The 27,960-nt window shown below is 36.7% G+C and overlaps 1 protein-coding gene across 5 annotated transcripts in view; it reads right to left on the bottom strand.

The window, feature by feature from the left end:
• LOC122215074 (lithostathine-like) overlaps positions 1 to 27,960 on the bottom strand; it is a 419,576-nt gene that overhangs the window by 360,457 nt on the left and 31,159 nt on the right. For all 5 annotated transcript variants that reach the window (XM_042930242.1, XM_042930243.1, XM_042930244.1 and 2 more), the window contains exon 2: positions 24,609 to 24,658. In XM_042930242.1, the coding sequence (XP_042786176.1) occupies positions 24,609 to 24,658 (50 nt within the window). The remainder of the gene's footprint in view (positions 1 to 24,608; positions 24,659 to 27,960) is intronic.

Raw genomic sequence — 27,960 nt, 5'->3', positions numbered from 1 at the left:
ACAGCTGTTCATAAAATTGTCACAGAAATTTGCATTTAAAATATACATATAGGGAATTTGCACACATTTATGGAACTCTCTGGAATCCTTAAGAGGTAGAATTTAATACCTGCCAGCAAATACTTCCCAGTTATATGCTAGGAAAAGAATGAATAACAGATATATGTAAGCCTTGTTTAATTTGGTCTTCGTGAGCTTTAGTAACAGAGTGGACAGGACCTTGAATCTGATGGATGATATTTCTATTAAAAAAATAGGATAAAATTATCTTTTTTTCCTGACAATATAACATAGCTATCCTTGGATCAAGGCTATTTTTATGATCTCAAACTAAGAAATATATAATAATCAAAATTCAAATAAATGGCCAGCAAATCAAAAATGGAATTGTTTAAATAAATTGTATTATTTAAACAATGTATTTACATTTAATCGACTTTTGTAGGGTATGGACTTTGGCACAAGAAAAACTTATTGAAATAACTCCATTAATCCAACGTGGGTTTAATTCTAAATAGTTAATTTTTGCTAAGAATTTCATTTTTTGTATTACTAAAGTAGTGCATAATTATTGTGGGGGGTGGTTAGAAAATACAAAGAAATACTAAGGTAATTAGTTAAGGTTCTCATAATTCCACTATATGGAGATAAATTCCATTAATATTTTGTATCTTTTGTTTAAAAGTTTCAGTGAAAACATAAACATCCACCACTTCATTGTTAAAGGTTATGTTGTATTATATTAAATCAGTAAGCGATGGTTAAATGTTTTTCTCTTTTGGGGCATTTAGCATATCTCCATTTTTTTGCTAGTATTAACAATATTTTGACAAACACTTTCACACTTGTTCATTTGCACACCTTTCTCATTATTTGCTGAGGATAAATTCCCAGAAGTGGATGTTCTAGATTAAAATTTTTCTACATTACTAAATCTTTGGATAAACATTTCTGTATTAACCTCTAAAAAGATTATATCAAATGTACCAGAGATGCTCTTTTCCTCTATTTGACCTAAAATTCTGAATACCTACTCACATCTTTGCTGACATGATAGGAAAAAAAGAATAGGAACCATAATGTTTACTTCATGTTTTAAATTACTTATGAGACTCTACATTTGTGTGTTATTAAACTATTTTAAAAATTCAAAATGCACACAGAACACTGACAATATCCATGTGGTAAGAATATACAAATGCTAATAATTTGTTATTGTGGCTATTTACACAGTTATATCTATGAGTATGTGGAGTGTCTGTTTGTGTGTGAAATAGAATTTCATATAGAATGTTGAATTTCCTCTTGTTCTCCTCCTAAATCTCATTTCTCTAGTTTCATCTCCAGAAGCAACCTTATATCACAAATCTGTTGTATATTATTCCAGTCCATGTCTGTAGTTCTAAGTGTGTTTGATTTTTTCTTCATTATATTTTAAATAATGAACCTGTATTTAGATATAAATGTAAATTTCACTGCTTTTTTTTTAAATGTACTAATGCTTCTTGCATCCACTACCTTTATTTTTCATTAAGCTGGAATTCGTCCGTAGGTAATTCTTTTAGAGAGGAAGAGCTACGTTAGAAAATGGAGTTTAGGCTCGAGGCTGAACAAGAAGAATGACTTGGTGAGCTCAGGGTTGTTTTCACTTTGTTTTACCCTGAAGCAGCAAACAAGCTGTGCAAGAGTACAAATGAGGAAAAGAATCTACGTGGATGGAAGCAGCACCCCATTTTCTTCTTTATATTTTACACAGGCCATCCCCAAATTTAGTGGTCTTGACAGCCCACGTAGAATGAAATGTATTCCGGGCAGAAAAAGCATAGAACTGTGAGTTTCTTGCTTTTTAAATTTTTTTTCTTGCTTTTTTTAAATTCTTAAAATCATTAGCACCCAAAACAACTTTATTACTATTTGAGGGTACCCAATATCCATCCCCTTATATTCCTAAGAGAATCACAATTTTATTTGGATTGACAATGTTCCAAGATAAACATGTTCATTTCTATGTCTTCTTTGATAGGAATATAGCAAATGGGAAAACATTAACTAACTAACTAACTAAAAGTAATAGATGTTACTTGGAGGGCTTCAGGAAAATTCCTTATAATAAGAGTTGGATTTAGCTGCTATGTGCCTTTTTGTCCTGGACTTTTGACAGGCATCTTGAAAGCATAGGAAGGACAGGGGTCACAACCTAAGGACAGCACATTGGGAAGCTAGAGGTATTTCATTACTATTTGAGGGTACCCAATAACCATCCCTTATATTCCTAAGAGAATCACAATTTTATTTGGATTTACAATGTTCCAAGATAAACATGTTTACTTCTAAGTCTTCTTGGATAGGAATATAGCAAATGGGAAAACATAAACTATCTAACTAAAAGTAACAGACATTACTTGGAGGGCTTCGGGAAAATTCTTTATAATAAGAGTTGGATTTAGCTGCTAGGTGCCTTTTTGTCCTGGACTTTTGACAGGCATCTTGAAAGCACAGGAAGGACAGGGGTCACAACCTAAGGACAGTACACTGGGAAGCTAGAGGTATTTCTAGATTCCTTTTGTGTAAGAGAAAATGGTATACAATGGAATGCTACTTAGTTATCAAAAAGAATGAAATCTTGCCATTTGCAACGATGTGGATGGAACTAGAGTGTATTATGCTAAGAGAAAGAAGTCAGTCAACCAGAGAAAGACAAATAATTTCACTCATGTGGAAATTAAGAAACAAAACAGATGAACAAAGGGAAGGGGAAGGAAAAATCAGATAAAAACAGAGGGAGGCAAACCATAAGATACTCTTAAATAGAGAGAACAACCTAGGGGTTGCTAGAGAGGAGGTGGATTGGGGGATGGGCTAAATGGGTGATGGGCATTAAGGAGTGCACTTGTTGTGATGAGCACTGGGTGTCATATGTAAGTGATGAATCACTGGGTTCTACCTGAAAGCAATACCACACTGTATGTTAACTAACTTGAATTTAAATTAAAAGAGAGAGAGAAAGAAAAGATGCTTTAGGAGGGAGTGGTTGGGGGATAAGGAAGAAGAGAGGGAGAGAGGGACAGAGGAGACAGACAGAGACAGAAACACACACACACACACACACACACACACACACACTGATTGGTTTACGGCATTATTTTGAGACATCTGCTATTAGTGATTGAATATAACTTCTAATTGAAATAGCCATATAATATGATAATCCCACAATTTAGAGAATATCACCCAGAATGAAAGTCTACTTTTCCTGGGCCTTGGAACTTTTCTTTTTCTAGCCCTGCCCGACGCAGTTTCCCTGTGCCTGCATTGGTGCTGTAGGCTCCAGATGTTTTATCTGAATTACCAGGAGCTTCCTAAGAACAGTTCCAGCCCTTGTCCAGCACAGAATGTCTTGCCATGGAATGTTTGAGTGACTGCAGGTCCAAACATGTCTTTATTTAGACTCACTACTTGGACAATTGCTTAATATATGTAGAATAAATCTAGTTTTAAAATCATTCTCATGTATATTAAAGATATTACTTCATTTCTTGCAACCAGTCTTATGATTGTGAGGTGTGATTCTAGTCTGACTTTTAGGCTCTGAAAGCTTCTTAGCATTTTTTTAATACCTTCTTATTTTGAATTTTTTCCATGATGCTTCTAGGTGAGTATGTATTTTATTTATTTCTTTTTTTTTTTAATGACACTAAGTGATACTTTCCATAGGAAATAGTATGTACTTCCTTACTTCTACAAATGTTTTTTTCATAATTTCTTTCTGTATTTCCTTGCCTTTCATTTTCATTATCTCTTTCCTCTGTTGGAATTTAGGATGCTATCTTCAATGTCTCTTTTATGTTTCCCATGCTTTTTTCCTATTTCACAGAATACTAGGAGAACTCCTTGGTCCTAACTTCCATTTCACCAATTTGTTTTCCAATGTACACTTTCAATAGTTTAGTCCAACATTTCAGTTTATTTAAATAATAGTTCAACAATCATATATTTTCATTGCCAAGATCTCTAATTTGTACTTTCTAAAATAATCTCTTCTTGTGTTGTGGATATGCTGTCTTCTCTCATACTTCTGAGTATTTTTTAAATTATACTTATTTTTAAGTCTCTTTTTGCTCACTCTCTTAACTCAGCTGTTTTTTCAGCTGCTATTACTATTATTGACTTTCAGTCTCAGTGTCATTCTTCCTTGATGACTTGTCTAATATTTGGTATTTCTTGATTTGTGCCCATCTTACGTTAAGGATTCCCAGTAAGCAAATCTATGACTTCTGTTATTTGTGTACAGCCATTTGTCTCATAAGGAGGGGAAAAAATGTGCTACTCAGCAGGTAGGGTTGAGAGCTTTCCAGTTGCAATACTTTCTAAATTATCACAATGTAAGTGGCCTAAAATAACACCCATTTATTATCTCATAGTCTGTAGGTGAGAAATCCAGGTGGGCTTATAGGATATTATGATTTATAATTACATATATATATATATATATATATATATATATATATATATATATATATGAACTTTGTCCCTGGTTCTGAGAGCCAGGGTTCTCCTAAAACTCCTAGAATTTCCTGAGTGATCACAGCTACAAATATGTCTTTAATCGTGTTAATGAAATTACTTTTGGAAAGCACCTAAGGATGGGGGCTGGTTGCAAGGAGAACCAACCATGAGATTAGAGGGTTGGAATTTTCAGTACAACCCTTGACCTCTGAAGAGGAGAAAGGGTCCCCAGAGGTTGAATCAATTCCCAATGCCCAGTGATTTAATCCATTATGTCTATGTAATGAAGCCTCCATGAAAACCCAAAAGGACACAGTTCAGACAGCTTCTGCTTTTGTGAATACGTGGACATCTGGGGAGAGTGGTTGCTGGGATAGGGCAAAAAAGCTGTGCATCCTTTCCACACCCCTTGACCTGTGCATCTCTTTCCATGTTGTTATTCCTGAATTATATCTTTTATAATAAAGTAGTGATATAGTAAGTAAAATAGCTCTCTGAGTTCTGTGAGCTCCATTAGCAAATTAACCAAATCCAAAGACAGAAGCTAGGAAGCTGGTCAGAAGCATAGGTAGCAACCTGGACTTGCAACTAGCCACTAGCGTCTGATGCTGGAAGGGTTGTAGAGGGGTCAGTATTACAAAACTGAACCCCTAACCTTGGGATTAGATGATATCTCTGGGTAGTTAGTGTCAGAATTGAGTTAAATTTTAGGACACTCAGTTGGTGTCCAAGAATGGCTTGTTGTTGTGGAGAACTTTCCCCCCACAGTGGAGTTGGGTATAAGAACTGAAAAGCGTTTGACTGGATTTTCTTTTCATTTTGTTTGTTTGTTTGTTTTTAATTTGCATCCACATATAGTGGAATATATGTGGGATATATATACTTAGCTAGCATATAGTGCAATAATGATTTCAGGAGTAGAATCCAGTGATTCATCCCCTACATATAACACCCAGTACTCATCCCAAGTGACTTCCTTAATGACCCTTGCCCATTTAGCCCATCCCCCCACCCACAATCCCTCCAGCAACCCTCAGTTTGTTCTCTATATTTAAGGGTCTCTTATGTTTTGTCCCCCTCCCTGTTTTTATATTATTTTTGCTTCCCTTCCCTTCTATTCATCTGTTTTGTATCTTAAATTCTACGAAGTCATGATATTTGTCTTTCTCTAATTTCACTTAGCATAATACATTCTAGTTACATCCACGTTGATGCAAATGGTAAGATTTTATTCTTTTTGATTGCCAAGTAATACTCCATTGTATATATATACCACATCTTCTTTATCCATTCATTTGTCAATAGACATTTGTTCTCTTTCCATACTTTGACTATTGCCGGTAGTGCTGATATAAACATCGGGGTGCACGTGCCTATTTGAAACAGCACACTTGTATCCTTTGGATAAATACTTACTAGTGCAATTGCTGAGTCATAGGGTGGTTCTATTGTAAAATATTTGAGGAACCTCCATAGTGTTTTCCAGAGTGGCTGAGAAGTTTGCATTTCCACCAGCAGTGCAAAAGAGATTCTCTTTCTCCACATCCTCACCAACATCTGTTGTTGCCTGAGTTGTTAATGTTAGCCATTCTGACAGGTGTGAGGTGGTATCTCATTGTGTTTTTGATTTGTACTTCACTGATGATGAGTGATGTTGAGCATTTTTTCATGTGTCTGTTAGCCATCTGGATGTCTTCTTTGGAAAAGTGTCCATTCATATCTTTTACCCTTTTCTTCACTGGATTATTTGTTTTTTGGAAGCTCTTTAGAGATTTTGGATACTAACCCTTTATCTGATATGTCATTTGCAAATATCTTCTCCCGTTCCATTGGTTGCCTATTAGTTTTGCTGATTGTTCCCTTTACTGTGCAGAAGCCTTTATCTTGATGAGGTCCCAATAGTTGATTTTTGCTTTTGTTTCCCTTGCTTCCAGAGGCATGTTGAGTAAGAAGTTGCTGCAGCCAAGGTCAAAGAGGTTTTTGCCTGCTTTCTCCTCTAGGATTTTGATGGCTTCCTGTATTACACAGAGGTCTTTCATCCATTTTGAATTTACTTTAGTGTATGGTGTAAGAAAGTGGCCCAGGTTCATTCATCTGCATGTTGCTGTCCAGTTTTCCCAGCACCATTTGCCAAAGAGACTGTCTTTATTCCATTGGATATTCTTTCCTGTTTTGTCAAAGATTAGTTGGCCATATGTTTATGGGTCCATTTCTGGGTTCTCTATTCTGTTCCATTGATCTAAGTTTGACTGGGTTTTCTACTTAGGGTCTCACAAAGCTAAAATCAAAGTGTCATCTTGGCTGGGATTCTATCTGTAGGCTCAGTCTACTTCAAGCTTATTCAGACTGCTACAGAATTCATTTCTTCATGGCTAGAGGTCTGAAGTTTCTATCCCTTTGCTAGCTGTTCATATACAGCCTAGATGCTGTTTGCATTCCTTCTCAGGTGGCCCCTTCCATCTTCCAACCAGGAAGGGGAAGTGGAGTACTTCTCACTAATACTATCTCTCTAGTTTACCCTTATCCCAGAAGCCAGGTCTCAGATTTTTAAGGGCTTTTGTAACTATACTGGGTCTCCTAGGATAATTTCTGTATTTTAAGATCAACTCTGCTATGCCACGTAATATAGTCATAGGAGTGATATCTCATAATATTCACAGACTTTGGTGATGCCTCTGCTTCCTGCTTCTTAGAACAAGATAGGGGGTGGGAGATGGATGCTCATTGAGTGGTATGAATATGAAAACCAAACTGAGACCTAGATTTTAGATTGATCTAAGACTCACTTCTGCTTCCCATTACCTCTAAGCTTGGAGAAATCCAGAGGACCCCCGCCCCCCATACACACACACCATTTGTAGTGGTCTTTTTCCACACAGTTTTAGGCCTGGATATTTCTTTCAACAGAATCCCATATGCCTTCTCTGTTTAAAGGCTTCTGATAATTTTTTGGCTCACTGAAGGTATTGTCATCGTCGGCATCCAACTGCAACACCTGTTTCAAGTATTCCATGTGGCAAGTGAGCACTTCCCTATCATAGTTTTATTTGAGTTCTCACTAGCATTCTATTGAGTTGACTATCTCTCCCCCCTAAAATACTCTTGCCTCTCACCTTTCTTTTCATCTTCCCAGTCATCTTTCTTGGTATATCTTGAAATTTCCACCTTTACTTACATTCTAAATGTTGGAGCTTCTCAGTCTCTATTCTAGATTAGCTTCTTGTATTATTTTCATTCTCTCCTTAGTAATTAGTCCCCATGGTTTTAAATACCAAATATATCCCAATGACTTAGACCTTTCTACTTCTATTCCATGCCTCTCCCTTGTGTTTGTAATCTGTACTTCAGTTCTCTATTTGTTAGGTATCACAAAATTAAAACATTCAAAAGTGAATCATAGATTCTCAAACTCTAAGATGTTTCTATTCCAGTAGTTCCCATCTCACTAGTGGCATCACTGCTACCTCCCTGCTCAACAAGAAAACATGGTACATCTTTCCCCCCTCACTTGGTACACCTGAAATATCTTAAGGTCCTATTAATTTCACATCAAATTATAAACTGTTCACATCTCTCCTCTGGATATTGAAAAAGCCTCACCTAGAACCCTTATCCCCACCCTTGCTCCACTTCTGTCCTTTCCCCTTGCAGTACCCAGTGCGATACTAAAATAAGTAGTGTATAAATTCAACCATCTGCTCAACATTCTGAAGGCTTACTGATGTACTAGGATTCAAAATTTTAACTCCTTCCCAAAGCCCAATAAGGCATTTGTGATCTGGTTCCTGTTTAACTTTCCCATCTCACTTTCCCACCCTCCACTGCATTCTAGCCACATGGTCTTTTCTAGCCTTGGTCATGCTATTTCTATTCCTGGAGGGATTGTTCCTTGGCTTTTCACCTGTGTGATTCTTACGTGCCCTTCAGGTCCCACTTAAATTTTATTTCCCCAGAGAGGCCATTTTTATTTGACTATTTCATGCTTTCTCTCGTATCCTGTCCTTAGGTATTTTCTTATTTATACCATTTTTTTTTTTTTTTACTTCTTAATTGCTTAATCAATGTCTCAGCCACTTAACTCATGAGACAAAGGCCATCCCTGTCCTGCTCATCGTTGTCTCCAAGCTTAACATATTACCTGTGTAGAATCTTTTCAGGAGATATTTGCTGAGTGCCTAGATTATCTAACAATAATTGAGCAATGAGTGACAAAAGTATATTTTAAAATAGTACTGTTGTCAGTTCCCATTGGCATTTCCATTAATTTTTCATTTATCTTTAAAATATGCAATTACGTTCATGAATTTATTTTTGGCATTGCTTTTGTTCATATATTGATGATCCTCACTTTCTCAAATATGCATTGTGTTTACCTCAACTTTATTTGAAGTTAATATTTCAACCTTGCCTTTGATTTAATTAATATTTCACTGCCATCCTTGTCTCTTACTTTTTATTCTAAATAGGTAATATATGGTTTAATTTCATATTTTTGGCCAATTTATAGTTACTGACATTCAGAAAAGTTTAACCTGTTTGTATTTGTTGCCATTAATGCTATGCTTTGTTGCTTATAGTGTCTTGTTTTCCATCTTTGCTCTTATGCCCCTAATCATTTGGAAGGCTTTTAGTGGTTGCTAAAGAAATCCTATGGATTTCTTCTTTATTTCTTATTCCAACCCTAGCACCCTAAAGGTAAGGAATGATGACAGTTTTGCTATAGTTAGGGAAAAGTAATTGGAGTAATTGGAGAAAAAAGAAAAGGTCAGTGCAGAGCAGCCCATGAAAGCAGAGACCATGTCTCCTTTGGTTTGCCATGTATCTCCAGTACCTAAATCATTTACTGATATAGAGTGGGCCCCAACAAATCACTATGGACTGAATGAATGGATATAATCTATTTGTCTTTTCCTGTGCCTGGAAGTATGGCCTAAAGCATCCCAGCCCTAAGCAACAGGGGCCAATATACTCATTCTTATCCTATACTATGGTCATCTATTCCCTGATAAGTTTCACAAGGGAGACAAATATGGGGAAAATAAAACAAATTCATATTAGATTATTAAGTAGAATGTTTGCCCCAATCCTCAGTGCCTATCTCTAATCTATTATTGTATAACTAAGTGACTCTCTCCCTGCCTCCTTTCCCTCTTTCTCCCACCCTGAAAATACCCTAATCATATCTCAGGCTTTCTCAAACTTTGATGAGAGATTATAGTAAATCCACATTCATTGAAGTAAGATAAAAATTCCAAGGATCTTGGTTTCCTTCCTTATAATTTTATGTCACCCTGAGCTGGCCCTGGTTTTTGACATGAATATTTACATCTACTCTAATTTTTGTGATTGTTTTTTCTTTGTTTTTATTTTTAAATTTTATCCCTACATATTTTTTCAGCACTTTTTCATGTCCTATGCCATACCTGCTATATCCAGGAAGATGAGAAATGAAGAGAAGAAAAGGAGAAGAGGGAACAAGTGCTACTCTTCAAGCTGCCACCTCTGTTTGGAAGTGTTGCTGACTGTATTCTATTCTGACATCAACTTGATGTTCCACTTATCTATCTTCTTAAAATGATTGATTTGCAGCCCCATGAACCAGACTGGGCTTGGTGGTGAGGCTGACTCTGTTAGAATCTTTGAATGGAAGAGCAATACAACAATAATACCAGTAACAACAACAACAGTAAGCAACTTGTACCACTACAGCTCTTCTTTCAAAGCTTTGATTTTTTTTGATTAGGCAATAATTTTACATTCACTAGATGAAACAAACTTGCAACATAGTCTGCATGAATCCCAAATAAGCCAGTGCAAAATACGCCACCTACAGCAAGTGATAAGAACACTGGGCAAAAGAGCATAGGTTTTGGGGAAAAAAAATCAAACCATTATTTACCAAGAACTGCTATATTCCCTTCATCCTATTTTCTGGAAGTCAACAAGAGCATCTAGCTCTTTGTGTTCATGTTAAATGTCAGATCAGAGCATTCTAATGAAAAGTTAAAAAAAAAAAAAAAAAAAAGAAGGCAGAGAAAAGAAAAAAAACAAAACAGAAAACCTCTCCTCTCCCCCTCCCCAAACTGTAAAATGAAGAAGGAAAGATTCATTCCCAGAAGAATTTCCTAGTGATGCCATAAAGTGTAAATATACCTCCTCAAGGAACACATTCAACTTCAGTTTGAACATCTCCTTGAATCTTTCATTTGCATAACTGTGAAGCAGTAATGCTTTTAATTTTAAATCTGTTTAACAAATCCCTACACAATTTCCTTCAGAACTGAAATGATGTGACTGAGAACATTAAAAAATACAAATTGTTGAAAGTATATCCATTCCTTAAATCCAAAATCTCTTATAATGTAAAATATATTGGACTAAATGTATAAAATATATTTAACATCTTCGTTTTCTGATGCCATCTAAATTATCTACTGGTGACCTAGAAATAATGAGACAAATGTGTGAAGGGATTTTAGGATTATTTATCTGGAGGACAGGAAGGTCTATAGTAATCTATTATGCAGGGATGATGACGGCTGCACCACGGAGAGAGCCAGACTCCAGACATGGAAAGGTGCCTTTCTGAGCTGAGGGTGCAGATAACTCACCAAAAGAGATTTATCGAAAAAGTAATGAGCAAAGATCAATGCATTACCAGTTAATTTATAAATCAGTCCCTATAGACTCTGAGAGCACAAGAAGCCTAGCTTCATTCATAAGATTGTAATGCTCATGGTTACTGGAAAGAGATTTGAAGCCATTTTTCATCCGTTCATTTTTGTTTATCCTGTAGAGAAAAGATTTAGATGTTCTATCGAGAAAAGAGGAAAAGCGCTTCGGGAAATTCAGTGACGTTCCGACAGTGTGATGACGTGATTTCTGCCACCGAAAATTAATTAATTAATTAATGCTGCCTGGCACCAGTGGCAAAATTTAATCACCCTGCAGCACAGGCGTGCCTTGGTGGTTTATCACCCACATTTGTGCCTCACAGGAAAAGGGCTTCTCTTCATTATCCACTGTGCAGTTAGCAGTCTGTTGACATGTTCTTCACATTAACTTTCATTACACACTGTTAGGTATGGCCATTTCACCCTCCCCTCCACTGCTGTTATAGGACTGTGACAAGGTGACTGGTGATAAAATGGAAGGATTTGAGGTTGTGTTAATATTTTTTGGTTCCCTTTCGGGGGTCATTGCCAATGACACACCCTTTTGCCCTGAAGAGAAATGATGGTCCTGCTCTTCGCCATGCTGTGAAGAAACTAATCTGAGGACACTGATGAGGCAAGCCTTTGGAGTTCCTTTGCCATGTTCTTGGAGGAGGAGGATTGAGGCCAAGCTGGCAGAAGCCTGAAGAGGTCCGGTGCACGGGGTGAGCTTTCCCTAGCCTCTCAGAGGTACGTTTAGAGTGGTCAGTAGGACAAGCTTTTTGCTACTTTCTTAATATCGCAGCTTTATCTGCGTCAGTGCAGCACTGCTCATGGCTTGTTAGGGGCAACTAGCATTAATGGAAATGATTTAGAGCCTTTAGTGGGCTTAAGAGCAATAAGAATGGATGCTTTGGTCTCCAGCAGAGCAGAGTTCCTGCTTTAAGGCCTGCAGGGGAAGCAGCAGCAAACTGTGGCTTTGTCTGTATCCAAAAGAAGAGTGATTTGTGGATCATTTGCAGAGAAGACAGAGCACGGTAGCTAAATAAAAATGCTAGAGCCCTTTTCACAGGAAGTACAGTTGTGTTTATCTATTTACTGAAACACATTTAAAATTTAAGGATCTTAGGACAAACAACAAGGAAGAGTCTGCACTGACAAGTATTTATTGAGCACAAAATCTGGAATTCATAGGTGAATAAGGTACAGCCCTTATCCTTGAATATACTGTGTCACAGGAGAGACGGACACATAAACAGATCATGTCCATTTGAATAAATTCTATAATAGGTATAATGGAGAAAAAAGCAAGGCACTAGACAATTAAGTCCTATGAACATTAATAGTCTCATCTTTACAGTAGGGATCACAAGAGCTTCAAACTATCACTGTGATGATAAAATGAAGCAATAAATGTAAAGTGCTGAGTACAGTGCTTAAAACCTGAGTTTTCTCATCTGTAAAATAATAGTTTTCTCATCTGTAAAATAATAGTTTTCTCATCTGTAAAATAATCTCACTTCATGAAGTTTGGGTGAAGAGTGAGTGAGGCAATGTATGTAAAGCACTTAGTACATTGCTTGCCATGTTTCAACCACTCAAAACTGTTACCTACTGACCTTGAAACTGCCATTGTGATTTCCATGGTGCAAATATAGGGCAGCCAGCTCAGTGTGTGTCACATTTAGGAGGCTGTCAAAGCAGTCTTCCCAGAAAATAGGATACCCAAGGTGAGTCACAAATAATGAAAAGTTGTCTGACAAAAGAGTAAGATAAGGAGAGGGCTTCTAAAGTATTCAATTCTCCCATGAAACTTCTACTTGTAGGATTTATACCATTTCATATCTGTAAACTGTTAAATCTCTGAGTGAGTCACTAGGGCAGGCCTTAGAGCTATTCCTGTAGTTTTGCTGCTTTGTGTGCTGTGTATAATTGTGCATACACAACATGCTTAAACTAGAATCTTTTTAATACCATTAAGAGCTATTAAAAGCACAAAAAGAACAAAGGAACAAGAAATTAGGGATTTGGGTTATAAGGTACTACAGAAACTCACTCAAGTTAGTTCAAATAGAGGTTTTTGCTGTAAGGACACATGTACCAACAATGAAGGATCCATAGTAAATTCAGAACCCAGTAAAAGGCCTGCTTTTTAAAAGTGGTTTCTGTTGCGTGGAGTTTAGCTACAGCTAGACTAAAGATGGCAAAGGTTTTTCATGTTCTAATTACCTTTTTTTCTACCATGAAACACAACCTTTATTAACATTTTGAACAGCTATTGAGAAAACCAGCAATTACGCTATTACTGAAACAGGTCATTGCAAACCCTAACCTGGGGCAAAAGGCCAGAGGGCAGAGTAATGCCATCATTGGGCACTATGAATTCAAGATTGAAAAATTAACCACCACCCCTCAAAGAACCAGGTATAAAGTTGACTCTTTCTGGATGTTGTAATCAGAAAGAGTATGGCCATCTTCCAGCTTTGTGCCTAAAAGATGAGCCTCTGCTGGTTCTACATGATTCCATGTTTTCCTGCAATTACTCCAAGGTTCTGCCATGGCACTTCTGGTATTGTCTCTTCTTTTGGTGATGTTTTGTATTTTCTTCTTATTATCTACTTTGATGGTGTTTTTGTGAGATATTGGGAAAGGATGAATTAGGGGCCAGCTAGCCATTTGCCAAAATTTAAACCTATTTTCCTTTTTTTTAAAGTTTATTTATTTTTGAGAGAGAGAGAGAGAGAGAGAGAGAGCGAGCATAGGAAGGGGAAGGGGAAGGGGAAGGGTCAGAGAGAGAGAGAGAGAGAGAGAGAGAGAGAGAGGGAGGGAGGGAGACACAGAATCCAAAGCAGGCTCCAGGCTCCGAGCTTTCAGCATAGAGCCTGATGCAGGGCTCAAACCCACGAACCGCAAGATCATGACCTAAGCTGAAGTTGGATGCTCAACTGACTGAGCCACCCAGGCACCCCCCTATTTTCCTTTTTTATGTCTCTATTTAGTGTTTACTTTATTGGGTGTTTTATATGTGAGTTTATTTATGATTTGCCTTGAAACTCCAATATAACTAACTATGGCATAGACAACCTTGATCAATTTTATCTAATTTGGTACAGGAGTAGGAATGGTCTGCTTTCCTTTTTCAGTAACTCAGCCATGGAAGGGATAAAGACAAGAATTATCCCACTTACTTAGAGGTAGTTCAAAGTCTGGTCTAGACTTTATCATTATTAATTGCTAGGAGGAAAAAAACTAATTCAGAAGATTCATAGCGATGTCTATATGTATACGATGGGGAATATGTCCATTTCCCCAGAACCTGGCAAGGGTCCCTCAGCTATACAATACTGGCCTAGAAGAAAGAAAGATGCATGGGTTTGTGTCAATAGTGATATGTGAGGAAATGGGAAATGACAATATCTCTGAACGCAGAGTGAGTGGTCTTAGGAGGGCACTCCAAGGACTCTTTGTTAATATGCTTATTTCATGCAGGAAAAAATTCATTGTTTTTCAGAAAGTGAGATTCCTCCTCCCACTCCCAGATTCAGAAGTCATAACTGCTTGACAAGTCATAGCTCTAGGCCACAAAGTCATTTCCCACTATTATATGTGATTTCTTTTTTTTTAATTTTTTTTAACGTTTTATTTATTTTTGAGACAGAGAGAGACAGAGCATGAATGGGGGAGGGGCAAAGAGAGAGGGAGACACAGAATCCGAAGCAGGCTCCAGGCTCTGAGCCATCAGCCCAGAGCCCAACGTGGGGCTTGAACTCACAGACCGCGAGATTGTGACCTGAGCTGAAGTCGGAGGCTTAACCGACAGAGCCACTCAGGCGCCCCCATTATTATCATATGTGATTTCTAGAAACATGTGTCCCCACCTGAGCAAATACTAAGACCTCAATAGATATTTATTGCATTAATGACTCACAGCAAAGTGTGGGCTTTGAATTAATTCTTCTCTCCCCTTTTTTTTAAAATTCTGGATAGCATCAAGACGTAAACAAGTGAATAAGTTACACCCTTATCCTTGAATTAAAAAGATATTAAAAAGACAGACCAAATGGATCCTCAACTAACTATGGGACCATGATTGTGGTTCTCTCTATAAGCAAATCAGCTAAGAACTTGTACAGAATGCTGCCTTGGCAATTTAGCGCCTTCATGATGTCTCCTTTTTCCTCATTTCCTTCATTCATAAGTACCCAATGGCTTCATTCACTCCACTCCCTGTTCTTGTACTTACTCATGCAAAAGTTACTGAAGATTTTCCTGAACTGGAAGGTAAATCATGAAGTGACTCTAGGCTACTTCTGGGAAAAGGGAACCTAAGCAGTAATTTTCATATTATATTACAATAATTAATTCCTTTAATACTTGATGAAATGAGTATAGCTATTCTGGCCTCAGGTTATTGAATTAATGATGTGAGTTTGAGCTAAATGCAACCATCTACAATAAGGGATCCTAAGCATCTCTGAATAGGAGTGGCATGAAACACTGCCCAACTTTGGGTGCTCCATACCAGATTCTTTCTCATCTGGGAAAAGCAACCACCAAGAAAATCTAGTCATTTAAACTAAACTAGTCTTAAATGATATTAAGTGCTATACCATTAATTATATTTAAGGATTCTAGAGCCAGAGTAGTTATGAAGCTCTGGCCAGCTGTTAAGGGGCTCTGCTGAACTGTGGTGATTGGAAAGTCACATTATCTGTGCTTGTGGAATGAGTCATTTCCACTTTGAATTCAAAGTAGAAACTATACACAGTGACACTTTATGTGGAACACAAACATATCTCCTGGTTTGTGACCACCTGTTAACCACTTAATGCTCAAAATCTGATCATTAGGCCCAGAAAACCAGTGTAAAAATTGACTTTTCCTGTTTTCTATCATACCTACATCAATTATCTCTAGTTGCTACCCAGCATGGGAAGAACTGGTTTCATGATGGGTTTTCTCCATAGCACCTATTTTTGTTGTTTTTGTTGTTATTGGAGTTATTTTAAATAGTCAATCAATAGATTACAGACTCCAACCTGGAAGGCTTCAATTAGAAAGCACAGCAAAATATAACACAACCAAAAAAATGTTAAACCATACTTTCAAATAAATTTTGACATTAAGATCACGCAGCTTTATACAATGCCTTACAAAAATGGGCAATTTTGCTCTCATTAAGAAGGATTTGGGTTCATAGAGGGGAAAAAAGATAGGACTTACCATCTGGAGTACAAACTATATGTCAGGCATAATGCAGGGCATATGCACATATATGAACTTGTATACAAAGTGTTGCTTATTAAAGTCCTATGAAATACGTATAGTTCTGTTTTAAAGATAAGAAACCAGGCAAGCAGACAACATAACTGGGTAGAATATGTGGAAGATTTGGTTTTTCAATTATATACAAAGAAGATTCAACTGCTCAACCACCCAGGAGCTCGATATTCCTTCTTCCATAGCTATCAAAGGTTTCATTCAGTTTCACACTCGTATAATATCAAACAGAAGTTTTACTAATAAATAGTTACTGTAGTATCTATAATGCCAAACTCTCTTGCTTTTCTTGGAGGAGAGCTTAGTGGTTTTACAAGTGGACTTGAGTCCTGTTATCCCGATCAAATTGGAATAAAATGAAACTAGATCAGAATTTTATGACACAGCATGGATATAATCTTAATAAATGCCAACTCTTAACCCATTCATGGATTTTATGTTTAGGACTTCCAGTCAGCCTGTACCACAAATTCATAGATGTCACTATCAACAATTCCTTTTTCTTCTAGTAATTTTCCCTCTTCTTTCTTTTTTTGATATCACAGCTTCAGAAACCAACAGTGGTTCCCTTTCTTCAGAATTGCAAAAGACAGAAGTAAGCAAAACTAACAGCAAAACAAACTAGGTTTTTAGTTGTGTCCATTAGTGTTTAGACTTCTGTAGTAGGTGCAATTCTAAAATTTTTCTCTTAGGTTTATTTTTATTTTTGACAGAGACAGAGTGCGAGCATGAGCTGAGGAGGGGCAGAGAGAGACAGAGCGAGACACAGAATCCAAAGCAGGCTCCAGGCTCCAAGTTGTCAGCACAGAGCCTGACTCAGGGCTCGAACTTACAAACTGTGAGATCATGACCTGGGCTGAAGTCAGATGCTTAACCGACTGAGCCACCCAGGTACCCCTAGTAGGTTAATTCTAAAAATGCCCCCTAAAGAATTCAATTCTCCAAATCCACAAAACCTATGGATGTGATGAGATATCACTCCTCTGATTATGTTATGCTACATGGCACAGTTGACCTAAAAGAACAGAAATCTAGATGTACCTAATTTAATCATATGAGCTTATAAAGCAGAAGATTTTATCTGACTAGTAGAGGGGGAAAAGGCAGAGGTAAAAGACATTTAAAACATTCCTAGAATTCAACGCACTCTTTTTTTTTTAATGTTTATTTATTTTTGAGACAGAGAGAGACAGAGCATGAATGGGGGAGGGTCAGAGAGAGAGGGAGACACAGAATCTGAAGCAGGCTCCAGGCTCTGAGCTGTCAGCACAGAGCCCGACACGGGGCTCGAACTCACGGACCGTGAGATCATGACCTGAGCCGAAGTCGGACGCTTAACCGGCTGAGCCACCCAGGCGCCCCTCAATGCACTCTTAATAAACTGAAGATGGAGGGGTCACATCAGAAGAAATGCAGGTAACCTCTGGAAGATGAAAATAGCTAAGGGCCATTCCAGCAAGGAACCAGGGACCTCAAACCTACATCCATAAGGAACTGGATTCTGCCAACAACCTGTATGAACTTGGATGCAGTTATTCCTCCATGTCTTCAGATAAAAACTCAGGCAGCCAAACCCTTAATTTAGAATTTGTGATACCTAAATGGAGATCCAACTGAGTCTTCCAGACATCCAACCAACAGAACTGTGAGCTAACTAATACATGGGTATTTTTAAGGCACCCAAGTTTGTGCTAACACATTCAGCGGCTATAGAAAACTAAGTACAAATTATTTTCTTCCAACTCCTTGAATGGGTGCACCGGTTTTATCCTTCAAGTCCCTAACTATGTGACTAAAGACACATCCACCAGTTGTTTATTTTATAAACCTGTTCATTTTCAGCACTGTACTTATGACAATGTGTCAGTCTCCAATAACCTTATTTATTAGCTTGTTTATTGGATGTTCCCTGTGAATAGATTGTAAAATCTGTGCAGGTAACATTTGATTTTCTTGCTGTATCTCTGAGCATAATACACAGTAGCACCAGTCTTTATTTGTTGCATTGAGTGAATAAATATTGCTTGTGGTAACTTGACATTTACCTTAAATAAACTACCTTATGGATAACTTAAAATATTTTAAAGCAAATATTGCGCTACCACAAATTGTGTTGAAATGATCACTTAGATACTTTAAATGCTTTGGCAATTAAGGAGATTTCTAAGACCAATGATTACCTCCTATGCCATAGGATTATTAATTTCCTTCGATTATCTTGTAATATTTTTCCATAAATAGCTATAACTGAATATTTGCTTTTCTTTATGCATAAAGAGTTTTTTCTTGTTTTTCTTGTTGCCACGCCATTCTATTAGGTGCATAAGATGCACAAAAAATACATGCTGCAATTTACAAAAAATGAAAAAACGTACAGAGATGCTTATATCAGAAATGAAATGGTGTGCTTCATTTAAGGTGGTGTTCAGAAATGAAAAAATCCTTGGGTAATCAACTTCAAAGCATGTAAAATTATATAAATTTGTGTTTGAGACAAACTGAAAAAACTCTAAGCCAAACAATAGAATGAGATGTCTTCTAGCCTGACTATATAAAGGCCACAGGAAAAAACACCCAAAAATTTAGTTAATGGGGGGATTAAGTAAGCAGGTACTGAAGACTGAATGCCAGAGTATTGTCTATGCCTAGAAATCAGGAATACCATCATAAGAAAAAAATGAGACGGTACCTTCCATGAAGAGTCCAAAAACTGGGAATCATGAGTAAATATTTGGATTTGCTCTCTGTTTCATGTCTGCCCTGTGGAACAATGAGATTGCCTGCTGTATAAACAAGAGTCACTGGCCAAGGAACCATCTGAACAAGGCCCTTAATAGCAAAGAGATCGGTGTTTTAAATGTGGCACCAAGAAAATGACTTTGGAAGTCTCCCTCAGAACATGAGGTAATATCAAGAAAATCATTGCCAACCACACAGGAAATTGGTGGAGAATCCAACATTGAGTACTGCATAAAGAAGAGTCATCTCAGGTAGAAATATTGCTCTCTTCCCTTCTCCACTCACTTCTCCAAACTCTTGAGCTTAGTTTCTCTGTATATGGAATTATCCTCCAATTCCACAAAATGCCTTGCTTTTCTTGTTTCCATATTTTTCACTGGCTGTTCTTACTACCTGGAATATTCTTTTCTCTATTCTAAAACTGGATATAACAGCTGTTTTGGCATTAGAAAGGCCTAGTTCGAATACCCACTTAGGCACATACTAATTATATGATCATAAAACAATTATTTAAATTTTCTGAGGGTTTCCTCATCTACTAAATGTGAGTAATGGTAATACCTACTGTATTCATTTTCAGGGCTGTCATAACAAAGTACTACAGGTTGGGTGTTGTAAAAAATAGAAACACATTGTCTCACAGTTCTGGAGGCTAGAAGTCTGAAGGCAAGATGTCAGCAGGTTTGATTGCTTCTGAGGACTTTGAGGGAAAACTTCTGCATAGCTCTGTCCTAATTTCTAATGTTTTTCCAGCAATTTTTAGCACACCTTGGCTTATGGCAGCAGTACAACTCCCAATCTTCAGCTAACATTATGATATCCCCCTGGTTTCTCTATCTCTGTATCCAAATTTCCTCTTTTTATAAGGCACAGTCATGTTGGATTAGGGGTTCACCCTACTCCAGTATGAACTCATCTTAACTAATATTAAGTCTTAACTAATCATATGTGTAATGATCTATATCCAAATAAAGTCATATACTAATATACTGCTGATTAGGGCTTCTATGTATGAATGGTGGGGGGGCACACAGTATAACCAATAACAGCCACTTCATAGAGTTGTGAAGACTCAATAAAATAAAATAATTCACGAAAAGTATTTCGCCTAAAGTTTGGCACATAGTAAATACTGAATAAATTACCTGATATTAAGTGGGACATTCTGCTTATGCAAAACATTGAAACTATTTTTTCCTGTTTATTATTTGCATTACTCTCTCACACACACCACACACACAAAGTTCACTCTTTCATTTTCATTTTTGGTACAGCCAAATATTTCCAAGTTTTCTTTCATGTGATTTCTGCCTTTTGCATCATCATGCAGCATTTCTCTACATAAAGGGTAACATACGTCTCTTTTACCAGTCTTTATTTTATTTTCTATAGGAAAATTTTCTGTGACAAAGAAATTATTTGCACAGGTTATGCCTTACAAGTGACAGAACGATTTGTCTTTTCTACAACATTTATGCTGTCTTAACCTCAAAAAGATATTTTGAAAGCTAAACCCACCATCCTGAAAACCAGCTGGCTTTATAAAATGGGTCATTTGTTAGACAACAGCCTTAGTCAATAATATAATGCTATTCCATACAGAGAAGGCAAGCTCTTACATTGAAAGGTCCCCAAACTTTACACTTTGCAAGGACTTGTTCATGATATTCTCACAAGAAATTGCTTTTGGTAGAGAATTCACCGTAGGCTGTCAAAACAAATGTGAAAGTTTCTGGCTTAAAAGTCATGGTTAATACACATCTTGTTGCTACAGTGACAGCTGGAGCAGGCAGAGTTGTCCATTATAAAAAGATCAACATTAGATGGATTTTAATAAAAAAAGCCCTTAGAGAATCATAAGGTCTCAAAGTGCTGCACAGATGCCTAAAGTTAAAATAGCAACAAAAAATGACACAGATGAGAAACATTTCAGGATGTGTCAAAAGTATAACGTCATACCTTTTGTTTCTTTACCATAAACCTGGTTTTCATGTGAATGTATAGGAACCGTACCAAATTTTAAAAATTTAAATGTTTTATTCCTGAACAACACCGGATTCTAGTAGCCCCCTCCAAAACATAATACAGCAGACTGTCATGAGAATTAAGTGATATATTCCATGTGAGGATCTCAGAGCAGTGCTCAGCTATGAGACATGTCTTATCCCTCACTCTCATCATAATTATATTAGAAATAATTTGCTATAAAACACATAAATTCAGTTGTGTGCTTTTGAGTTATTACCTAGAAGACTACAAATAAGAGAAAAAATTATACAATGTGATTTTAGTTTTTCAGAAATTGAAACTATTTGCACTTCTTCTTTCTCTCATCACTGCTCTCTCAGTTGGCCAGTATCTTAGAATAAATAATGTCTTTTTTGTTTGTGTGTTACTTCAAAGCATATAAAATACAGCAATGCTAGGATGGGATTATTTGCACGTCACAGATGAACTACCTGTGGTTCCATAACACTTCTCAAGGACATCACTTGACCATATAGCAGGAATATTTTAAAAATATAAATACTTCAGAATCTAATGAAATAAATGATGAAACTTCTGATAGCATAACCCAATACAGAATAGAGGCAATGGTCAAATTAACTATATTGCTTTTTACAGAGCCTTTTACTGCAAATGGTCTCAAAGTAGCACCATTAATTTAGGAACTGATGGCATAAGACAGAGTATAGAGGTGAATAAATGAAAGATGAGTTCTTAGCCTTAAAAATAATGTTCAGCCTTTGGCTATATTTACTTGAGCATGGGCCAGACCAGAAGCAGATATACTCAGAACATACCAAGTTTTAAGGAAATAATATTTCTAAAGAGCCTCCAAGCCAGGTTTATAATAGCCTCTTGCTGTCAAATTACCCAAACAATCCTACACCTCCAAACCTCCACCAACAGGCACAAAGCTAAAGCTGTGTGGCCTCTAGGAAGGATAACCTTGCCAATGCCCACCTTGTCGCGACCATGAGAGAAAATGGACAGATGCACCTCTCAGATGGAAGAGCCAGGGGCCATGGAGAGAAAGAGAAGGCAGAACCAGGGGTCACCAGATGGGTTAATCATAGAAAGCACTCCATTGCCAGGGAAATAAGTTCTCACTATTCTTTCCAAACAGGATGGGTTAATTGTTCTGGCCCAGTGATGGCTGTGTAATTCCATTTTTTTTTCTTTTTTCCAAATGGAAGTTTTTATTATAGCTACTTATTTCCTTCTTACATTGTTTTCCCTCTTATATTAGGTATCCCAGGGTGAGGAAGCAGATAAAATATCTTTAACTTATAGTTGACCAGACCACACAAGCTTCATGTAGACCTGATGAAGAGGGCTGTACATTACCTGGATATTGAGCTGTACCAGTTAAAAGAAACCAGTTCTCACCTTTTGGCAGGGAAATAAGTACATTTATGAATAGAAGAAAGATACTTAAAGATGTAAATAAATAGGAGCTGTCACAAAGACTGCATTGGCTATCAAAAATCCCATTTCACCTAATTCCTCAAAACAGAACTCTTACTTTACTCTGGGCTGATTTTATTCATAGATACAAGTATACATTTCCCAGTTTCTTTTCCCAGGACAAGGAAATGCAAACAGAAACTGCTGTGTAGAGTTCTATTAGTTTTGTTTAAGACTGACTCAAACGTGAGGGTCAACATTTTGGCTTTTCACCCTTTTCTTTCTAACTTGGAACGCAAGCATTGTGGCTGGAATCTTGCAGCCTTTGTGTGACTTTGAAATTAGAAGCAACACACTAAAGACACGTTGGAAAACAGAGAAAAAGTTCTGGATCATGACCAAGATGGTCTTAATGTTCCCCTCAAATTGACTAAACTTTAGGTAGGATTTCTCCTGATTATAATATACTTTTCTTAGCACATTTAATTTAGAAAACTTGTAACTGAAAATCCTCTCTCTACCCTTTGAAATGTACCTAAATTTCCTTAAAGCCTCTTGGCAGTTTTAAGAATCAGGAGGTCTTTCTCAAGGCCCTGTAAAGCATCTATTTGGAGTGTAAAGATCAAAGGAAGACAAGAGCCCTATCTCTGCCTGTTTTAGGATAGAAGCCTGACTTCAGTAGGCATCTTGCTTCAAATTCTAAAACTACATCCTGCCAAGAAAAGTGGAGACAGTTTACTTTTCTCTTGGGTAAAGCTAGTTAGCACAGATGGACTTTGTTCCCTGCCTCCACAACAGTCCTTAAAACACTCTCCTGCTCTTTGTTTCAGTGGAGCTGAATATCAGAACTTAGTCTGTGCTCTTTCCTCTACTGCTGGCAATAGTATCAGAATTAATCAATTTATTTCTGCTCATCTAGGGTAGTGCGATTTTTCTTTAACAAACTCTAATAACTTTGTGGAACCACAAGTATATCTCTGCACTGCCTAGCTCCAAATTTCTTTGACATGATAAAATAAACTCCTGATTTGGTTAAGTCACTGTAATCAGAGTCACTGTTACCAGAAACCAAAGACAATTCCTAATTGAAAAAAAGCTTTCAAATGTAAACGTAAGTAAGGAAACCAGCAAACCTATGGAAAAATCTACTGGGGCCCATAGAGTATATCCTGGGAGTAAGCTAATCAGAGTTTAAATGTTCCAATACCCTTTTGTTTTCTAAGAGAAAGATACAAAGTATTAACTAGAACTTTATAAATTTAAGTGTGCATGGTAAAATTTCAAAATAACCACTAGAAGACTAAATAGCAATGTATGTAATACTTCAAACTAAGTAAAACTTAGACTTAGTAAATAAGGACTTAATTAATCCAATAGAACATCAGCAAAGTAGAAATAAAAATGAAGTATTTTAAAGCCAGAGAGACAGAATGCACAAAAGCAAGTATTTCTCCATCGGATGTTAATAAATGTGAGGTGATGGAAGTGTTGACTGTAATCATTTCACAATAGATACAAATATAAAATCATCACATTGTACACCTTAAAAAACTCACATTATACAACCTAACCTATATGCAATTTTAATCTGTCATTCATACCTCAATAAAGCTGGGGGGGGGAAAGTTTTATATTTAGGAGATGTAAAAAGTCACCTCAAAATATATAACGTAAAGTGTTATAAAACTACCAATCAGCCATACTCCTCTTTAAGTAATTGAGAGGGTAGACAAGAAAAACACACACACACACACACACACACACACACATACCACACACAAAATTTGCAGAGCACAATTAGGCTTAATTTAATAGACATATTTTAAAATCCTTACCTAACAACGATCACAGAATATATATTTTTCTCAACCATGCATGAAATACTTAATGAGTAATATTCACACTGTAAGTTGCAAAACAAATCTTAAATATCAAAGAATCAGTATCACATATCCCACCAGTGTGTCCTTACAACATAATTAAAGGACAATAGCAGCAAAGACAATGAGGAGACATTACCTGTTTGAAGAATATTTTGAACAGTCTTCTAATTGATTGAAGAAGATATCCTGAGGGAACAGAGAAAATATTAGAACTAAATGCTAATGAAAATAACATACAATGAAACTCATGATATGTATGTTAAATGGTACTTCAGGGGAAATATACATAAAAGTCTTTACAAGTATTTTTAAGTACATATAAGAAAAAGTTGAAGGATCAAATTTAATGAAGTGTCAGAGTTAAGATGTTGAGAAAAGAGTAACTGACTTAAAAGTATACTTAAGGTAATAAAGATAAGAGCAAAAGCCTAAGAACCAGAAAAATACATAATAAGGAGGATTAAAATAACCAATGGGTTTTAGTAGTAATAAAATAAACAGACTCCATTAGAACTAATCAAGAAAATGATAAAACACCCAAAAATATTTTAGGAACTGAAAAGAAATATAGATGTAGTAGAAATTATAAAGATTATATATATGACTTTATGCTTTTATAATCAAAAACCTCTAGAAGCACCTAGAAAATATCCTTACACATTGACTCTAGAATAAATAGAAAATCAGAATAATATTAGAACATTAAAAAAAATGAATCATTAGTTAATCCTTCCCACAAAGAAAATTCTGGACCTAGGTCATTTTATGGGAAAGTACCATACAATAATAGGTTAAGAGATGATTTCAGTCTCATACATAAGTATCTGAACAATAAATGATGTGAGAACACTCCTCTCATTTTATAATACTAAGATAGTTGTAACAGAAAAATTAGACAAGAATTATTAAATAATATTACAGGCCAATCTATTCAATGACCTAGGTTTTAAAAAATCCTAAACAAAATATTACATGAATCCTACCATAATATATGAAAATCTAATAAATCATGCTAAAATGTTTATATTTCAGGAACCCTAGGTTAGTGGGATATTAAAAACCTATTACTGAATTCATTGTTTTATTATACTAATTGAATAAAAAAAGTGATACTGAATACTCACTTGATAACATTTAAAACCTATTCATGATACAATAAGACTTTTAACAAATTAGAAATTAAAAAAATATAGTAAATATTATACTTAGTGGTAAAATAATATAAGCATTCATTTTCAAATCATTTATAAGACAGTGATGTCCAGTATCACTGTTTCAACATTGTTCTAAAGTCCTTGATTATGCAGTAAAACAAGAAAAAGGAAAAGAAAAGGAGATGTAAAGATAGGAAAAGATGAAACTAAGTTGTCATTATCATAGATAGTATTATTGTATACAGATAAAACCCTAAATGTTTCACAAATATTAGAATGAATAAGGTAGGTTACCAGGGTGCTAAATATATGTTAAATAAAAAAAACATAATTTAAAATTTTTCTATGCTCCAGAAAACAATAAAACAAAATTCCAATTATCAAAGCTATAAAAAATATACGCCATTACAGGTAGGATAGAGTAAGCATACTCCAGCCTATCTCTTCCACTAAATGCAACTAGAAAACTAGAAAGCAGCTATTTGAAGACTGAAAAATGAATATGATCAGGCAATCAGGGGAAAAGACTGAAAATCAAAGTGCCCTTAAACCAGTGGTGTTCACCATTGTTTCTTCTCTGATATCCCACAGCCTTGACATAAGCCAGGTTGGACATATTTTTAGCCACTGTTCTTATAAAGACACTGTTTAGAAAGGACTTTGGCAGGTTTAGAATGTATAGTTAAAATTCATCAATTAGGAAATCATCTTAGTCTGCATTAGTAAAATCTAAGGGGGTTGGCAGTTAGGCAAGATGGAGAAGCAGCATGGAAATTCTCAGCTTGTCTCATCCCTGAAATGCAGCTAGATCAGAAACAAACCATTTTGTACACCTAGGAAATTGATCTGAGGATTAATGCAACAATCTGTATAACTTGAGTCCCAGAACTCCGCAGGTATGTAAAGCAGAGAGATGAACTGAGAGAGAGAAAAGCTGCAGTGGGTAGAGAGCTGTTTTTGCAGACAGAGGACAAAAAAGAGGGAAGAGTGTGGTATGACAGGAGGGTACAGGAAGAGCGCCCCCCCAAAAGTAGCTGAAGAGAAAGAGAAAGTGAAAACACTCACAAGAGACTGAACAAGAAATCTGTTCCACAAACCACTGACAGGGAGAAAGGAGAGGGTTTCAATACCATTAGGATTCTACAAACAGTGGAGCACAGAGTCAGAAATTCCAGAGCTCAGTATCTAGCGGTGCTCTGGTGAGGAAGCAGGGTGAATCCCCTGGAGCAGGCAGCAGGGTCTAAGAGGTCCATGTGCCATATGGGGAGAACTGGTTCCCCTGCTTGGAGAGCATTTAGTAGAGGCCATACAGCTTCCCCATAATCAAAGGTCCCAGTGGACCCTGGAGAGCAGCCATGCTTGCTCATATCAGAACAGACACCAGAGTGCAGTAAAAGCTGGTGCCGCCTGTGTTGTGACATGCCATAATCTCTGAAACTCGGCTGCTGTGTGATCGTATGAACATTTCCTGGGGCAAGCCAGCACCTGGCCAGTGCTCATTGAGACCCTCTACCAGAAGATCAGCACAGGTCCAAGCCTCGGGGGTCTCTGAAGTGAGGGGTTTTGAAACACAGCCCCATCAGAGATAAAATTCTGGAGGGAGGTACTGCCTAACAGGCTGACAGCTTGGACACAGACAGGGTAGAAGCAGGGAGTAAATGGAACCCCAAGACAAAGGAGGGGTGCTTGAATGCCAGTTGATGAGAGGGCAAAATTCCTATGCCAGAGACTATGAAGCTGGGTGAAGCCATTTCCACCTCTCCCCACACACGCATACATGCACACACACACATGCACACCACACCTATCCACCTCAGTATGCTAAGCAGTGCCACCTAGTGGGGAATGGAGCCATTACACCAAGCCCTGCATGACTGTGCCTTCCAAGCACGTCCCCTAGAAGACCAGCACAAGTCTTTCATCTGCTTAGTGTACAGACTATAGAGTGCTTCCTAGTATGGGTTCTAGGGGAAACTGGATGTAACTTCATTCAGGGTTCATTCTGTTTGCTGATTCAACTATTCATTTTTTTCCTGTCTTTGTTTAAATTGTTTTTTTTTTCTTTATTATCCCTTTCCTTTCTTTTCTTTTTATTGGCTAAAGAAAAAATTTTTTATTTTTTTTATTTTTTTTAAATTTTTACTATTTTTATTTTTTTGTCATTTTTTAATTCTACTTCACTTCCTTTATTTAATTTTCTTCTATTTTATTACACACATTTAAAAAAATTAGTACTTTTTTTCTTTCTTTTATTTCCTGTTTTTCTCTATTTTATCAAGCTTCTTTCAACAAGAGGACCAAAAAACACCTAAGATCTAGCTCCCTTTATTTGGC

Source organism: Panthera leo, chromosome A3 (genome assembly GCF_018350215.1).
Source record: "Panthera leo isolate Ple1 chromosome A3, P.leo_Ple1_pat1.1, whole genome shotgun sequence".
In the NCBI taxonomy this organism is placed as follows: domain Eukaryota; kingdom Metazoa; phylum Chordata; class Mammalia; order Carnivora; family Felidae; genus Panthera; species Panthera leo.
This window is presented reverse-complemented; position numbering and strand designations above follow the sequence as displayed.